Source organism: Rana temporaria, chromosome 2 (assembly GCF_905171775.1).
Source record: "Rana temporaria chromosome 2, aRanTem1.1, whole genome shotgun sequence".
Classification (NCBI taxonomy): Eukaryota; Metazoa; Chordata; class Amphibia; order Anura; family Ranidae; genus Rana; species Rana temporaria.
In genome coordinates, this window is record NC_053490.1 from 137,818,571 (window position 1) to 137,837,734 (window position 19,164).

Genomic DNA, 19,164 nt, shown 5'->3' on the forward strand with positions numbered 1-19,164 from the left:
ACCACAGCGCATCAGTGTGAAAACAACCCTATACTATTATGCCCAGTGTATTGCTTCCTACTGACCTGAAGATCTCCTCTTTCCTGCTGCTGGCACCACTCTGGGGACTGCTAACTGGCATAAGAGGTGGAGTGCAGTTGGTATCACTCCACAGGGGACAGGAGCCAGCACTACAGAAGAGGCATTGGCTTTTGTGGCACTTGCTCCCTACTACAGCTCCAACTTTACAAGTAGTCCCTCTGCATTGCACTCTGTTTGAAGCTCTTGAATGGCAGGTTAGCAAACCCAGACCGTAATCTACCAGTCACCTGTCCACAATCTACTGGTTGCTGACCCCCAGTGTGTGATATAAACCTTATGGACAGCCTTCCCTGAAGTGTTAAAGCTGCAAAGAGTGAGCCAATTCAATCTTGAACTCTACAGATTAAGACTGGGATGCCATTAAAGTTCATATGCATGCAAAGGCAGGCGTCCCAATTCTTTTGACAATATAGTGTGTGACAATATAGTGTGAATATATTTGAATATTACTTTTTAGTCAAAATCATAATAAAGATAATATGTACAAAACCTCTAAAACCACTATTTTATTTCCTTTAATAGTATTTCTCCAGCTAACTTGCTGACTCATTGGGGCTCATGGTGGTTGTACTGTAGACAATTAGACTGAACTGTGATGTAGTAAGGTATCTACCAAAGTTTAATTGTTACTCCATTAATAAACATCTACTGTAATCAAAATAATGATGTGATGGTGTATAATGATGTAAGAAAATCAAAGCCTTAGTAACAAAATAAACAAAAATACCTTTGTAAAATGATTTTACATATATCAAAACTATCTTCTAATTAGTGTAACTAAACGTGTTTGTGCACATGGTTGTACATAGAGGATGAAATTAAATAATTTATTCACTTGGATGCCATGCGGCTTAGCAGATGGTAAAGGACTCAGGCCTCGTACACACGGCCGAGAAACTCGACAGAATCCATCAAGAAACTTGGTGGGAGAGCTTTTTTGCCAAGGAAACCGGTCGTGTGTACATTTTTCACAGAGGAAACTGTTGAGGAACTCGACGAGAAAAAAAGAGAACAAGTTCTCTTTTTCCTCGATGGGAGTCTCAATTTCCTCGTCGGGCTGGTTTTCGACAAGAAACGCGAGCGTGTGTATGCTAAGAAACCCGCGCATGCTCAGAATAAAGTATGAGACGGGAGCGCACCTTCGGTAAAAGTAGCGTCTGTAATGGAGATAACACATTTTTCAAGCTGTAACAGACTGAAAAGTGCAAATCGTCTCTTACCAAACTTTTACTTAACACGCAGTAACGTGAGATTAGCAAAAGCAGCCCCAAGGGTTGTGCCAGTGGAATCGAACTTCCCCTGCCATTGTATGTGTTGTACGTCACCGCGTTTGAGAATGAGGAGATTTTGTCTTGACCGTATGTACGCAAAGAAAGCTTGTCGAGTTCCTTGACAAGCCTAACAAGGAACTCATCGGGAAAAAACGATGTGTCTTTTCCGACGAGTTCCTCGGTCGTGTGTACGAGGCCTCATGCAGTTGTCCACAGCTTTGTAGTAAAAACCGTATATTAAATTACACTGTATGTTAGACCTCTGCTTGATGAAGTCAATAATGGTTCAGTATTCCCAATGAACAAATACATTATCCCTAGCAGAAGTGGGGTAACTGCACCCTTTTCTTAGCGGAATCAGCATAACGATACTGACTTTCTGAAGGATGAAAATACTACAGGGAAATTCATCTAAAATATGTTTTTATTTATGTATACAAACTCCAATAAATTAGCCTCCTGTTTTTTATTCTTTTGGACCTGCTGGGCTAAATCTGTCATTAGGTCAGTAGGTATTAGAAATCAGGGGTACTGGAGTTAAACAGAGTACCTGTACACCAAGGTTAGAATTATTTCCACATGTACAAATTCCAAATGTTTTTGAAAAGGAAAGTTCAGTAAGAAAAATCCCATCCTTTCACAGGAAATATACTCATCATACGAATATGTACTGTAATTCCATAAAGTCATGAGATGCCACAGTGTCCCATCCAAGGGTTATAATCCCTTCTCTTTAGCTACTATATAAATAAGCAGTGATATGTGTTCTTTGTCCAGCAGATCAACAGAGTTCAGTAATGTTGGTAACAAAATTTGATATAGGCATTGTTTTGGTGGTCTTCTTGTTTCAGGACTAAGTATTCCAATAGCTTAAGTTCTTTGCTACTTTTGGACAGTTGTGGATCCTACCCAGTAATACATATATTTTCAGTGCTAAGAAAGAATAAATTAATTGCTAACAAACAAAATTAGATATTTTTAAGTTTCTTCACTTGCACACATTGACCCACTGTGTGATGCGGCACTCCTCACACATAACATAGCAGCACCAGTGAAAGCGGCAGTTGCAACGTTCTCGACGGGTCTGCATGAGGATATTATGGCCTCGCCCACAGCAAAGGCTGGCACAGCTGTCCATCTGGTGGCTTGTCTTGTTGCATACCCGCCCTTGAGTGCCTGGAGAGTCTACAAGAGCATCCCTTTCACAGAAGTCTGGAGATTTCTCAAAGTAGACAAGCTCACGAGCCAATCTCTTCTTATTGAGACGTGGATGGAAGGCTCCACTGTTCTTATTACGGGAGTTCACAAACACAGCACGCTGTAGCTTTTCCCGTAGAAGCGTGCTAACTGCTCGAAAATCAGGAGTCACATGCCAACAAGTCTTGAACTGGCAGCTTCCAGATGTCCCATGGCATTTGCACCTGCGCTTCATGTTTTCAGTCACCGCCTGGGCAGACAGAAAGAAATAGTCAACATTATGTAAGAGCTTATTTAAAACATATCATTAAAATAGCCATTTTAAATACATACAATTTTTAAATAAGAATGATAAAAATGTTAATGTACTTGATGATTTATTTCTGAGAATATTGAATACTGAACACAACATACAACTATTATAACACACAGTTCAAATACATTTCAATAAACATGAGACTCAAGCCTCATACACACGGCCCGTTTTCCCAGCAAGAAAACTGCTGGCAGAGCTTTTTGCCAAGAAAACCGGTCGTGTGTGTATGTTTTCTCTTCGAGAAAACTGCCGTGAATCTCGACGAGAAAAATAGAGAATCTGCTCTCTATTTTCTCGTCCGGATTCTCGTCGGCATGTTTTCAGACGAGAAAACTGTGTGTGTGTATGCGGCTACAAGCTTACCTGTCCTCCAGTAAGCCCGCGCATGCTCGATGAGACTTCAAGGGTAGTGTAGGGTGAAGCAAGATGGCGGCTGACGGAATCAAATGTGACGAGTGCATGCTTGTCATGTCAATAACGTCACTGTGTTCTTGCCATTCAAAAGAACGGCGGTTCTTTTGAACGTGCCGTGTGTACACTCGGCTTTACAAGAAAAGCTTGCCAGGAATCTCGTCGGGAAAACCAACGTTTTTTTCCAGACGAGATTCCCGGCCGTGTGTACGAGGCTTTAGAAGAATGGCCAAACTTTACAGGACTGGTCTTGAAGTAGACCCCTGCTTAAAAGTATAGACTGCTATCTTATAAGAATATATTGAAAGGGTAATGAAGTCTCAAAGATATACTTATACATTTCTCTTACAAATTAGCAGTGCACTTCCTGACATGTTATTGTACCTAGGTACCTCTGTTCATTAGCCTACAGTAGGCTATATGTTTGCAGTCGGAGATCACATCCCACTGTGCCTCTGAGGACTGCTAGTCTCATGAAATTTGGATTTAAATTTGGTAGTGTCACTACGATGCGGCATATTGCGAGAGGAGAGGGAAGTCTTGCTAAGTTTATTCTTGACTCTGCTGTGCTGGAAGCTATTTTGATTTGGGCGAGAATTGTACTGGGTCAGAATGCCAATTTTGTACTGAAAGGGGTGAATTTATGCTTGGAGAGGATTCAGTCTTGAACATTGACTTTGTGTGAGGCAGGAGGTTCTGGAGTGAGATTTTTGCTTGTGCTCTGTGTGCTACATTCTCTTGACCAATGCACTATGTGCGTTACACATCCCCCAACCCCAATACTATGGGGTTTATTTACTAAAGGTAAATCTTCCCCTCAGATCTACAGCGACTGCACTTTCAAGTGCACTAGTAGTGCACAGTGGATTTACCTTTAGTAAATTAACCCCTATGTGTGTTACAGAAACCCCAGAATAATGCACTTTATGCAATACACACACCACTGACCCCTACACTGTGCGTTACATTCACCTTACCACTGGACTTTTGTGTTACATTCTTTTGACCCCTATTCGCCTGTACGTTTAATTCTTTTGACTCTTTCCTCTTGCACTTTGTGTTTTACACAAACCCCTGCACTCCTTGCATTATATTCTTCTGACCCCAGCACTGTGTAAGATAAATACACCTGACCCTGGCATTCTGTGCATTACACACACACCCCAGACCCTGGAATTCTGTGGATTACACACATACCAGACTCTGGTATTCTGTAGATTACACGCCTTAGAACCCTGCACTCTGTACTTTACACACATAGTTGGCCCCTGCACTCTGTGCTTTACACACAGCCCTGACCCCTGGACTCTGTGTGTTCCATTCTCTTGACCCCTGCACCATTTGCACTGCACTCACCCAACACCCCTACACTCTGTGGCTTACACACCCCTGACACTTTGTATGTCACATTCTCCTGCCCCCTGCACTCTGTGTGTTGCAGATGCTTTTGACCCCCACACTCTGCATTACACACACTTCTAACCCCTGACTTTGTGTATTACACACACCCCTGGCCACTGCGCTCCAAGCTATCTATTCTCCTGACCTCTGCACTATGTGCGCAACATACCCCTGACTTCTACACACTGTGCATTACATACTCCTGACCGCTGCAAGCATATGTAATAGAATAGTTTCATAAAAAAATGATTGTGCTGAGGTTCATAAGTATATGTGTGAATTTTGTTTGTGACATAGTAATTAAGACCTGTTTTGTGGGCATAAGGACTATGGCATATGTTTTAGTGCATATAGCATGCAGCAGCATTCCTTTCCTCAGGGTGCCCTGGGTCCTCACAATCCTAGCAACACCCCTAGAAACAGAATCTTAGCTGGATGGGTGCAGCCAAGAAAATCTATTCCATTGTATGTCTATCTATGCATATCTAACTTTGAGTGGGGATTAAAACTTCACACAGCTCTTGATGAGGTTAAAGAGATAGTTGCTATCATACAGTGAACAGCCTCTTTTTGGTGCATTTGAAGCCCAAATCCAGCTCAAACTTTTATTTAATAGTTTTGGGATAGGCCTGGGAAAAATACATGTTTGTGTTGTTTTTTTGCTGTCTGTGCCCTCTATGTCTGTTGATATTTAATATTTCCTTATGTCCCTCTGACTGTAGGGCAAGGAATGAGGCAGACAATTGTCACCAGGAGAGGAAGACACAGATAGTAAAAAAAAATTACAGACCTATCCTTTCATTGGTTCACTGAAAAAAAAAAGCTTTGCTGCAGTCTGCGTCCCCACTGATTATATTTTCTATAATTTCCTAAACTCAGAGATTGGAACCTCTATCAGGTACTTTCAGAAATATGTGTCCCTGTTGGTGATTCTGAAAACAAGACAGGAAGTAAAGAGAAACTGCTTGTATGTAAGGAAAAATTCCACCTTTAACGGATTAGGATACTGACAGGTAGGCAGTACATGGCAGTGGATTTGGTAATAATCCATTGTATATTGTTACTGGCAGTAAGCCACGGTGTATTCTAACTGGCAGTAAGCCACGGTGTATTCTAACTGGCAATGAGCCACTGCGCATTGTGTTGCCATGAATGAGCCCCTGTGTTCTGTGAATGGCAATGAGCCATCGTTTACTGTTACTGATAGTGAGCCACTGTGACCGCTGAAGAACCACTGTGCATTGTGACTGCTGATAAACCACTGTGCATTGTGACTGCGTAATAATCACTATGCAATGTGACTGCAGATATACCACTGTGTATTGGGAATGATGATAAACCACTGTGCATTGTGACTGCTGATAAACCACTGTGCATTGTGACTGCGTAGTAATCACTATGCAATGTGACTGCAGATATACCACTGTGTCTTGGGAATGATGATAAACCACTGTGCATTGTGACTGCGTAGTAATCACTATGCAATGTGACTGCAGATATACCACTGTGTATTGGGACTGATGATAAACCACTCTGCATGCAAAGGGACTACAGATCAATCCTGGAGACTTCTGAAAATTGTATTTCCGGGGAATGGCAGCGGAATAGAGGAAGTGGTGAACCAGGCTAATTACAGTGCACCGCATGGGAGTGGCTAAATTGCACATAAAAGTGCACATTAAAATGTGAATGAAAAAGTACAAATTCAACATAAATGATGTACCTTTTAAGGTACATCACATAACAAATATCTAAATTTGTGATCACAACATATAGGGCTGGGCCTTAAGAGAACAGATTCCCATTGGGTTATGCCATAAACTAAATATTGAGCGTAAGTGAGTGAGTGAGTGAGAAACTTGTAAAGCGCAACACATGCAAACTGAATCGCCTCTGGGCGCTGTATCCATTTCATGGGTAAGGAAACCCCTTGACCTCAGAAGAGATGGGTTTTAATCCTTCTCCTGAAGGCCAAGTGGTCCGACTCCAGTCGGATGGTGGTTGGTAGTGCATTCCACAGGCGAGGTCCCTGGACTGCAAATCTTCGATCTCCTTTGGACTTGTATCTGGCTTTGGGTATCTGGAGTAGGTTTTGATTGGTGGATCGCAGAATGCGATTGGGGTTATGGGCTTTTATTTTTTTGCATAGATATTGGGGGGCGTTTCCTTGAATACACTTATGTATTAGGCAGAGTGCCTTGAAAGTGATTCTGTCTTTTACTGGCAACCAATGAAGGGATCTCAGTGAAGGTGAGATTGATTCCCATGTTTTTTTCCCAGTCACAAGTCGAACGGCCGTATTTTGAACGACTTGCAGACGAGTGATTTGGTATTTGGGGAGTCCTAGATAGAGTGCATTTGCGTAGTCGAGTCTGGAATTGATGATTGTTCCCACCACGACTGCTATGTCCTCTTTCGGGATAAAGGGCGTGAGCCTGCGTAGTAGGCGCAGCATATGGTGGGATCCGCTGACTACTGACCCTATTTGTGCATCCATTGTCATGTAGGTATCGAAAATGACTCAGAGACTTTTGACTTTGGTGCTAGGGGTGATAGTTTTACCCAGAATGGCTGGGGGGGGGGTCCATGTTGATGCGGAGTGGTTTTTCCGGTTAGCGTGAAACAGGAGAAGTTCTGTTTTCGAACCGTTGAGTTTAAGATAACTGTTTGTCATCCAGTTATCTATTAGAGTAAGGCATTTCTCTAGTCCAAGAGAGTGATCCTTTTTGTCGCAGATGCGGAAATACAGTTGCGTGTCGTCTGCGTAGGAGTGGTAGAGTAACTTCTGGTTACTGATGATTTCAAAGAGGTGGGCGGAGATAGATATTAAACAATACGGGCGACAAGGGAGATCCCTGAGGGACTCCGCATGATATCGTACGTTTTTCAGAAGAGAAAGGTCCCAGTTTCACTGTTTGTGATCGGTTTTCCAAGAAGGAGGAGAACCAGGGTAAAACACCTTCAGCGACTCCGGCTACTTCAGCTAGCCTAGCCAGTAGTAGTCCGTGGTCTACAGTGTCAAAAGCCGCGCTTAGGTCCAGCAGTATTAGGAGACAAGATTCTCCTTCGTCTGCGGCCTCTAGAGCGTCATCCCATATTTTGAGCAGCGCCGTTTCTGTTCCGTGACCCGGACGGAAGCCTGATTGAAACGGGTCGAGTAATTTATGGGTGTCCAAATGCAGTTGCAGCTGTTGTACAACTGCTTTCTCCATTACCTTGGTGTAGCCACGGGCTGCGACACTTCCCGGACCATAGATGCATAGACCGGGCTGTCAATGCCCTCACAATGCAGCCACTAGTGTAGTGTGTGGAGTGGCTTCATGGGGAGAGAGGAGAAAAAAGTGGGCACAGGTACTGTGACAGGGCTGTAATTGCAGCCACAACTGCCCATGATACATAGGACACTGTTATTGCCTGCAGGGCAGTATGGGAAAGGAAAGAGCCAACCCAGAAATCTGTAAAAGGTTTCTGGGAGCTGCTTGAAAGTGTGGGGGATTTTTTTTGTTTTCAATTGTTCTCTTTTGTTTTCTCTTTTTTGAACTTTTCTTCACTCGTTTTTTGAGATGTCTCTCTCAAAGTTAAATTCTCTTGAGTTAAATCCTTTGTAACAGTCATTTAGTTACACTCTGTGGCCCAGATTCAAGTAGAATGGAGCAATATTTGCGTGGGCAAAGAGCAAAGATTTTTCTCTGCGCCCACGCAAATATTTCCATTTGCCCAGCGATTCACGGAGCAGTAGCTCCGTAAATTGCGCGGGCGCTATGCTAATTAGCCCTGCGTAAGGGCGCCTAATGTAAATGATCCCGCCGGGGGCGGGAATCATTTAAATTAGGCGCGCTCCCGCGCCGAGCTAACAGCGCATGCTCCGTCTGGAAACTTTCCCGACATGCATTGCGGCAAATGACGTCGCAAGGACGTCATTTGCTTCTAAGTGAACGTGAATGGCGTCCAGCGCCATTCACGGTTCACTTACGTAAACGACGTGAAATTTAAATTTCACGGGCGGGAGGCGCAGCTATACTTTAGCATTGGCTGCGCCTGCTATTAGCAGGAGCAGCCTTATGCTAAAGGCGCCGTACGGAAACTCCGTACCTTGCGTACGCAGGGCCCGCGCAACTTTTGTGAATCGGTGGTAGTATGCAATTTGCATACTACACGCCGATCACAAAGGCCGCGCCCCCTAGCGGCCAACGCAAGAATGCAGCCTGGGATGTGAAGGCATAAGGAGGCTTATGTTTGTCACATCCTAGGCTGCATTCGGTGTAACGAGGTTCCTGAATCAGGAGCACTCGTTACACCGGAGCAAGTAAGCACTTGCGCCGCGCAACTATGGTTGCGCGTGCGCAAGTGCTTCTTGAATCTGGGCCTGTATGTGTAATGTTTGTGGTTACTTTTGACCATCTTATATTCATATGACTAATTCTTCCTTTCTATTTGATATATCAATAAAAACTATTTAACAAAAGAAAAAAGAAAAAACACATATGTAAATTATTGGCTATTAAGCAACATGCCAAAAGCAACCCATTCACTGAATAAAAATATTCTGAGAGTTAAAAGTGTGGGGGATGTACAGTTGTCCCCAGGATACAGCCCCTAAGGGGAGAACTGTATGGGACTACAAATTCCAGGAGGACAGTGCAGCAGGGAGGAGGAAAAGAAGGAAAAGCCAGAGTTCAGGGCAGTCCTGGGGTGTAGCATTAGGAGGTAGTTTTTAGTGCTACTGAGTCAGACACTGCTTGTCCCTAGTATTTGCAGCTGTGTGGGAGTGAGAATGTTCTACCAAATTTGCTTGAAGGCCATTGCCATCAGAGAGATCCAGTGAGCTGGAGGAGAGGGGTGTCTACTGGTTTCATGAGAAATTGGCGCTATAACATCCAGGGTTGCTGCCAAAGCCCCTGGTTCTGGAGACTGGACAATAAGAGGGGGCTAACTTGGGACTTATTTTGGTGCCTTCATGTAGGAATATTTAGTATCACACTGGCCAGTGGGATGAGTTTTGGAGAGATTCCAGGCCAGTATCACCATTAGTTAGGTGTCGGACCCCCTTAGATTTAGGATTCAGGTACCTGGAGGAGAGTGGATTCAGCATTACTCGTTGCATAGTACATATTGGCTTTATTCTGTTACTGTTTATTGCTGTTATTGGGGTGTATAGCCTAATTAAATCCTCCTTCTTCTGCCTTGGTGTATTAGAGGGCGTGACATTGTGGGAAGCATCACTGTCCTCCGGAATCAGGGAAGCCATACATCGATGGCTCTTTCGAGGTAAGCGCCACATCAGTCGTAAATTTTAAACAGGCTTACCTATAATAGGTGTATATTTAGAGCTTAATATATTTTTTAACTTACTCTGTCGGAAATGGACTAGTGCTCTCCACCTAACTAATTTGATAAAGTGAAATAGATATAATAGCCCCACGAGTCCTATCTGTATAAGCTTTTTGTTTTACATTTTTATTCAGAGCACAAATTTTAAAGCAAATCGCTGTTCTTTATAAATGAGCGGAGCTTTAATGGCAGAACTATTTCACTGCTTTTTACAAGAGACCCTATGGGGAGATTTACTAAAAGTGGTGCACACAGAATCTGGTGCAGTTGTGCATAGTAACAATCAGCTTTCAGGTTTCCGCCTAGGTTCATACTGCTGCGCATTAGAAAATCAACTGAACTCGCACGGTTTCAAACCGGCAATGCAGTCCAACTTTGGGGGCGGTTTGACAGACATCTGTGCAGGTTCCTGATGCCACCAAAAGTAGTACAGGAACTACTTTTGGCAATCAGTGCAGCGCCACAAAGTCAAATTGCATGCCAAATCTGCCCAATGTGAAGCTTAATTGAGCAAGCTGAAGTTAGAAGCTGATTGGTTACTATGCATAGCTACACCAACTAAGTCCAATCATGATTGGCTTTCTCATTGTGTTTAGAGGCACCAGGTGGTAGTCGTTCTGTCAATCCTTTTTTTACATTGATACATTACACAAGTTTACCCAACAGAATCACAAAGCTCCCAACTGTCCCTGATTTTGAGGGACTGTCACGGATTTGGACCAAAGTCCCTCTGTCCCTCTTTCCTCCTCATTTGTCCCTCATTTTGGTCTGATCTATATAGTTGTATATAAAATGCGCTCGTAATCTATGAAAAAGTGTTTCCCAGTGCTAAACCTTTCATCCAATTTCTAAACTGTTGCATTTGTAAATTTAAAAAGCCAGAATAAAGGAATAGTAGTGCTAAAAAAAAAAGCACTTGTGGTTTGTAAAGTCTTGTTTTAAAAAAATGAAAATAACAAACATGTTATACTTACCTCCTCTTCTCGGGTCCCTCTTAGCTGCTCTTGGCTCCTCCCTCCTGCCCTCCTGCCCCCACAGCAAGCAGCTTGCTATGGGGACACCCGAGCCGAGTCACAGCTCTGTGTGTCCATTCAGACACGGAGCCCCGCATGGGCACTGATTAGTGGCACTGATGGGCACTGCTGGGGATTTCCTGTAATCAGGGCATCTATTAAAATAATAGATTGCTCCAAACTTAAAGGGACTCTGTTGCCAGACTATTTACAGCAAAAATAATCTGTATGCATGTTTTTTACTTGTAAAAACCTACTATGTGTAGACATCTAAAAACCATGATACCATAGGCGTGCGCAAGGGGTGTGCCAGGTGTGCCTGGGCACACCCTAATCCTGGGGTTGGCAACCTGTCATTGGTGGGCAGGTGACAGGTAACCCACAATCCTTCCTTGCTGACCCTCAGAACCTGGACAGGAGAGGTGGCGGGGGGTGGAATTTCCTGTATTTTCCTCCTGCAGCAGCTGAAAGTAGGCTTCTCTTCCTCTCCATTTTGTCAACATTCAGCTGCCATAGGAGGAAAATATAGGTGATTGGTACTAATATATGCCACCCCTCCTTTCCCTGTTACTCTTCCTTCTGTTGCCCGGGTCCCCCATGTGCTCCCTTACTCCCCCTTCATTGTTTAAGGATGGAGAGCGGGGAAGAGGCCGATAAATATGTCAAATGCATATGTGTTGGTGCTTTGGGGTGCACACCCTAATGCAATAGGCTGTGCACACCTATGCATGAGACTACTGCTGGGAATCACAATCTTGGATGTGATGTCAGCAGGCTCAGCAGACACTCAAGTGACATTCTATAGCCATGGTAGGCAACCTTGACATTCCAGCTGTTGTCGATATACAAGTCCAATGAGGTTTTGAAAGAAACTGGCAGCCACAGACATGACTCCTTGAGGCAGATGTGTGATGGGGTTCATAGTTTCGATCACCACAGCTGGAGAGCTGATGTTGCCAGCCCCTGCTTTTTAATATTCTCCTTCACTTCTTCCGTGGCAGGTGCAAGTTTATGTGTGGAGTGGAGAAGATGCTGGGCCAGCACAGACTGTAATTAGACACTCAAAGAAGAATAGAGGGCTATGATCAGCAAAGAGGGAGTGAGCTGTATTCAGTGGCATACCAAAGGGGTGCTGTCTGCATCGGTTACTACCATTTAGGGGGTGTTGCTGCAACTACCACAAAACACATACACCACTGGGCCTAGACAGATTGATACACTGAATGTTGCACACTGGGTGGATTGATATACAGAAAAAGTCATTCTGACTGACAGTGACTTGTTCTATTCTGTACAGGTAGATGGGTGGATATGTGGCTTGATGCTGCTGTTAAAGTTCTGTCCCTGACATTATACTGCAGGAAACCCAGGAAATGGAAGGAAGCAGCATGGGACATGTGCAATGGCGGCCCATTTATATAGGGCGCAGGGACGCCACCCCCTAATGCATGTGTCCGGCCCATTATCTACATGCAGGGGGCCGGATGCATTGATTGCAATGTTTTTTTTTTTTTTATTAGAGCCTGAGGCTGTAATTGGCTTAAAAAAAGAGTGGGGTCAGGGCGCAGAGCAGCAGGATTGTTTGCCGCCCCCCCCAAAAATATAATACTATCAGCTGCCACTGCTACTCAGGTAAGTGTACATAAATGCACTCTGCTCCCACTGACCACCAATAAACGGGGGGAGCAAAAAACACTGACTACCGAGGCGCACACTGACCAACACAGACGGGGCACAGACACACCACAATAAAAGGGACACACACTGACCACCATAAAGAGGCCACATGCTGACCACCATAAAGGATTGACCATAATAAAGAGGGCACATGCTGGCCACCATAAAGGGGGAAACACTGACCAACATATAGGGGGCACATTGACCACCATATACTGGGAACCCACAGACCACCATGAGAGGGTGCACTGACCACAAGGTGCCACACCAACATAGACCGGACTGTTGCACTGTATATGCTACAAAGCCCTGACTGCGTCACTGTATATTACTAGAATTTAGACCCCTGTCTTCATCAAAGCATACCACTATTATTACCGCATTGTGCAGCAATTATTATTATTATTATTATTATTATTATTATTTTTAGCACTGTTATTATGAGCATGTTTTGCTGCAGTGTAATAATACTCTCCTATTTATTTTTTGCCCATTATTAATATTTGCTAATAATTTCATGATTAATGAACATCATTTTGATGTATAGAGAGGTGTGGGTGTATGTACAGTATCTAACAAAAGTGAGTACACCCCTCACAATTTTATAAATATTTTATTATATCTTTTCATGTGACAACATTGAAGAAATTACACTTTGCTACAATGTAAATTAGTGAGCGTACAGCTTGTATATCAGTGTACATTTTCTGTCCCCTCAAAAGAACTCAACACACAGCCATTAATGTCTAAACCGGCAACAAAAGTGAGTACACCCCTAAGTGAAAATTTTCAAGTTGGGCCCAATTAGCCATTTTGCCTCCCCAGTGTCATGTGATTCGTTAGTGTTACAAGGTCTCAGGTGTGAATGGGGAGCAGGTGTGTTAAATTTGGTGTTATCGCTTTCACTCTCTAAGGGCCCTTTCACACGGGGCGCCTCCGTGTGTCCGTAAAGCTCAGCGGGGATCCTCCGTGAAATCCCTGCTGAGCCGTCGGCTGACAGGGCGGTCCCCGCACACTGTGCAGGGACCGCCCTCTGTCTTTCCTCCGCTCTCCCCTATGGGGGGATCGGACGAACACGGACCGTATATGCGTGTTCACCCGATCCGCCAGACGGAAGAAAAATAGGATTTTCTTTCGTCCGAAAAATCGGAGCTTTGCGGAGGCGGGTGATTACATGTGTCAGCGGATGGTCATCCGCTGACACCCGCAATCACATAGGGACCAATGTATGTCCCGTTTTCATCCGCAACGGATGGATGAAAATGTGGACATACGGTCCGCACATGTGAAAGGGGCCTAATACTGGTCACTGAAAGTTCAACATGGCACTTCATGGCAAAGAACTCTCTGAGGATCTAAAAAAAGAATTGTTGCTCTACATAAAGATGTCCTGTATAACAAGATAAACTTATTTGGTTCAGATGGTGTCAAGCCTGTGTGGTGGTAACTAGGTGAGGAGTACAAAGACATGTGTGTCTTGCCTACAGTCAAGCATGGTGGTGGGAGTGTCATGGTCTGGGGCTGCATGAGTGCTGCCGGCACTGGGGAGCTACAGTTCAGTGAGGAAACCACAAATGCCAAATGTGGGTATACTCACATATGCTGCCTTCGGTTTAGACATTATTGGCTGTGTGTTGAGTTATTTTGAGGGGACAGCAAATTTACACTGTTATACAAGCTGTACACTCACTACTTTACATTGTAGCAAAGTGTAATTTTTTCAATGTTGTCACATGAAAATATATAATAAAATATTTACAAAAATGTGATGGGTGTACTCTGTACACTGTTTTGTGAGATACTGTATGCATGTGTGGGGGTGGGAGGTGTTAAAACATAATACGACCCTGGATGTCAGGTAGGCTACATATGCCACTGGTGCTGAGGAATTGACTCTTCCTGGTGTAGTAACATGTTCTTGCAAGCTCAAAGGCACATTGCAAGTCAAATAAAAATCATATAAGTAAGGACTGAAAATAGTTGATTTTCCTGTGTACTTACCGGAAATAGTTTTAAACTGATGACAGGGTCTCTTTAAAGTAGTTAAAGGATAAATTCACCTTTAGGGAAAAGAATCATAAATGAACATATTTCTGGAGAAAAAAATATGCATTTATTATTTTTTTCCTCGGAAGCCCGTAAAGCATTGCACCTGCGATCAGTGAACCGCAGGTGCAATGTCAGGCTCCTCCAGACACGTTCTCCAGGTTTCTTGCCTGAACCTCTATGTGAGCTTTCTGCTAAAAAGCTGGAGAAAGTATCAGTGGAATATGAGAGTGTTCGTCAGTGCCCTCACAGTCCATGAAGAACTACAAGTGTGTATGTCACGGTGGAAGATGGGACTTGTAGTGCATTCATTCAGAGATCTCTGTGAATGAATCAGGTGGCTATGTAGCAGAGCCCTGCACAAGCGCGTCGATATTGAATGCGGCTGTCAAGCGGGAGTGAGGGGGTTGAGGGGTGGAGGTGGTAAAATGTTACATGTTACATCCTAAATAGAGGAGTAAGGCCTCGTACACACGGTAGGTTAACCAGAGGACAACGGTCTGATGGACCGTTTTCATTGTGGTCAAAACCGATCGTGTGTGGGCCCCATAGGTTATTTAACCATCGGTTAAAAAAAAGCCAACTTGCTTTAAATTTAACCGATGGATTCCTAACCGATGGGAAAAAAACGATCGTCAGTAGGCACGTCTATCGGTTAAAAATCCACGCATGCTCAGAATCAAGTCGACACATGCTTGGAAGCATTGAACTTCGTTTTTTTCAGCACGTCGTTGTGTTTTACGTCACCGCGTTCTGACACGATCAGTTTTTTAACTGATGGTGTGTAGGCGCGACGGACCATCAGTCAGCTTCATCGGTTAACCGACGACAACGGTCCATCAGACCGTTCTCATCGGATGGACTGATCGTGTGTACGAGGCTTAACAGGTTCCAAACGTGAATCTAGCGTTATTTCATCAGCTACAATTTTATAGCCATAATAGCAAGAGAAAAGATTTGATATGCTAGATAAACCTTTTTGCAAAATATCTACAATTTTTTTGGTCAAAAAGTTACTTGCAGCAACGTTATAAAGATACATAAAGTTGTTATGCAAGTTAAAATATCAATTTCACTTTGTTCTAACAAAGCCCAACTTACTATATATTTCAATATGCTTCTTCTGGCATACGGTAAACTCTTGGAAAATTGTATTTTGTAATATCTGCCTGGAGTTTAGCTTTAAATGCTCATTTGATTCATACTTTTGATCATTCAGTACCTGCCTCCCCACACGATTGTTATGTATCCTCATTCTTGCTTGAATGTCCCTTGGTGACTCCCTGGAGTCCAGAAAATCTTTGGAGAATTTTTCTCCAAATTCCAGTTCATGTTTGCAGCCACCCCATTCCCATGTGTCCTGAGGACTGGGCTCTGGGGTCTCCCGGAGCAGTGGAGTCAAGTCTCTTGGGAGGCCCTTCACTTTAGATAAAGCTTGGAGCTGCAACTGGTTGAGCTTCAGACGAATTTTCTCTTCAGTTCCCCGGCGTTTCCACTCACATCCACATCCTTGCAACTTGCCTAGACTACAAGCTGTAGCAACTGAATGCATGACACCGGCAGCCAGCAATGAAAAGGCAAAGGCGCTCTCACGAAAACCTGTTGGAGATAAAAACCGAGATTTCAAATCAAATTCAATAAAAAAAAATAAAAAAATCTTGGTAAATTGGCTTCCTTATTATTTAATTTTGTAAGATTAGCTAAAGAATAAATAGTTGGATTTGTCTATACTAGGACATTGGCTGTGGGATTGTCCACCTTCAGACATAACATACGGTACTTCAGATAAAGCAAGAGTTTTTAATTCACAATTTTATTCAGCATAATATTAACACACATAGGGCCAGATTCAGGTATATCTGCTTCGGCGTAACGTATTACATTTACGTTACACCGCCGCAAGTTTTCCGCGCAAGTGCTTGATTCACAAAGCACTTGCCTGTAAACTTGCGGCGGCGTAGCGTAAAGCCGTCCGGCGCAAGCCCACCTAATTCAAATGGGGCGTGTATCATTTAAATTAGGCGCGTTCCCGTGCCAAACGTACTGCGCATGCTCCGTTTTGAAATTTCCCGCCGTGATTTGCGCGAAATGACGTCGCACCGACGTAATTTTTTGAACGGCGACGTGCGTTACGTCCTTTACTATTCACGGACGACTTACGCAAAAAAAAAAATAATTCAAATTCGACGCGGGAACGACGGCCATACTTTAACATGGCTAGTCTAAATATAAGCCATTGAAATAGCAGTCGCAACTTTACGATGGGAAAAGCCGACTAGCGACGACGTAAGAGAATGCGACGACCGCGCGTACCTTCGTGGATCGCCGTAAACAGCTAATTAGCATACCCGACGTGGAAAACGACACGAACTCCACCCAGCGGGCGCCGAAGTATTGCATCCTAAGATCCGAAGGCGCACGAAGCCGTACGCCTGTCGGATCTTAGCAAAATGCCGTTGTATCTTTGTTTGAGAATTCAAAATAAAGATACAACGCGGCAAATTTGAAAGTACGCCGGCGTATCAGTAGATACGCCGGCGTACTCGCACTGTGAATCTGGCCCATACTCTGTAATATAAAGTGTATGTAAAGCCAAAATATGTATTTTGTTTTGGATAGAGAAGGGTAGATTTAGAGTACCTGTCAGGTTTTAATTGCTGTCTGTGTCCCCCACAAGGGAAATTCACCCTCCGTATTTGCTCTGTTTATCCAGAAAGTGATGGGATATGTTGTACTGTCACAAGCACAGGGAGTGAAGGGAAATTCTTCAATGTGGAACAACTATCAAAGAGGGAATATTTCCCTGCTTTGGAAGAATTTCCTGTTATACCCTGCTGCGTTTTCGGGACAGGAAATGTAGGTAAATATCTTTGGCCCGGAGTCAGAAAGAGTTTACGTCGGCGTATCTATTGATACGCCGCGTAAATTCTAGGATGTGCCGGCGTATCATCTTTCTGTATTCAGAAAGTAAGATACGCGGAAATTTGGCTAAGATACGACTGACGTAAGTCTCTTACGTCGTATCTTAGTTGCATATTTACGCTGGCTGCTAGGTGGCGCTTCCAGAGATTTACGAGTAGAATATGTAAATTAGGTAGATACGCCGATTCAGAAACGTACGTCCGCCCGTTTCTGAATCGCCCGGCGCATTTTTTTACGTCGTTTACGTAAGGCTTTTTCCGGCGTAAAGTTACCCCTTCTATATGAGGCGTAGCCAATGTTAAGTATGGACGTCGGCCAGCGTTGAATTTTGCGTCGTTTACGTCGTTTGCGTAAGTCGTTTGCGAATAGGGCTTTGCGTAAGTTACGTTCACGTCGAAAGTATTGACTATTTGCGGCGTAATTAGGAGCATGCACACTGGGATACGTTCATGGACGGCGCATGCGCCGTTCGTTAGAAACGTCATTTACGTGGGGTCACACTTAATTTACTTAAAACACGCCCACATCTTCCATATTTGAATTAGGCGGGCTTACGCCGGCCCTTATACGCTACGCCGCCGTAACTTCGGGCGCAGAATCTTTCTGAATACCATACTCGCCTCTCAAAGTTACGGCAGCGTAGCGTATAGGAGATACGCTACGCCCGCCTAAAGATACACAATTGTATCTGAATCTGGGCCTTCATGTTCTTTTCCATTTTTTGTTTTTTTCTATAGATTTTTTACAGCAACCTTATGCCTCGTGATCCGAAAATCGTACGACAGATCGTCCGACTTTTTTTGCTCACTAGTCGCAAGTAGAAATTGAATAGGTTACTAAAGTCACAAATTCTTGTACGACAGAAAAAAAAAATTGTGTGTAGTAGTGTATTTATGTTGTATTTTCGGATGACAACTGTACTGACTTAACGAAAGTCGTACGATCTGGTATCGTACGAGGAAAATTTTTGTGCTTGTCCGATCAAATAATATCGGATGAACTGTCATGATCAGTTCTTGAAACCTCTGTACTAACGATTATTGTACAATCACGTCATAAGCGGTATTTTTCGTCCGATTTTCGGATCGTGTGTACGGGCCATTACACTGGACCTGCAGGATCTCATGTGTATTTCGTTTCTGATTATGAAGTGCAAAGGAAAACACTGGAAATGGGGTTTAAAGACAACACTTTTACTGAAGTCGCTCCAGGAACAGATTAATAGCTGCACTTAAAATAAATATTTCAACAACTACCGCACATATTATGTATTTGATAGGTCTAGGTACTACCACTCTGTGACATGAGGTATGCGGCACTGTTCTGTTTAGAAATAAAGGTTGCAGTTGCAAGTTGCTACTGTCCCTTTCGGGTGCCGCTTGTTTACCCCCTTTCTCATGCATTATGCTTCCTGATTGCTTTTAATATCTCCACCGATAAACAAGAGGTCTATAACTATCAGGAGAGTTTGCAATGGGCATGCAATGGCTTGCAGGGG

General features: G+C 43.6%; 1 protein-coding gene across 3 annotated transcripts in view; it reads right to left on the bottom strand.

The window, feature by feature from the left end:
* Positions 1-1,758: 1,758 nt before the first annotated feature.
* WNT10B (Wnt family member 10B) overlaps positions 1,759-19,164 on the bottom strand; it is a 60,896-nt gene continuing 43,490 nt past the window's right edge. For all 3 annotated transcript variants that reach the window (XM_040341178.1, XM_040341179.1, XM_040341176.1), the window contains 2 exons: positions 15,967-16,343; positions 1,759-2,799 (listed from right to left, as the gene is read on the bottom strand). In XM_040341178.1, the coding sequence (XP_040197112.1) occupies positions 2,341-2,799; positions 15,967-16,343 (836 nt within the window). In that variant the 3' untranslated portion in view covers positions 1,759-2,340. The remainder of the gene's footprint in view (positions 2,800-15,966; positions 16,344-19,164) is intronic.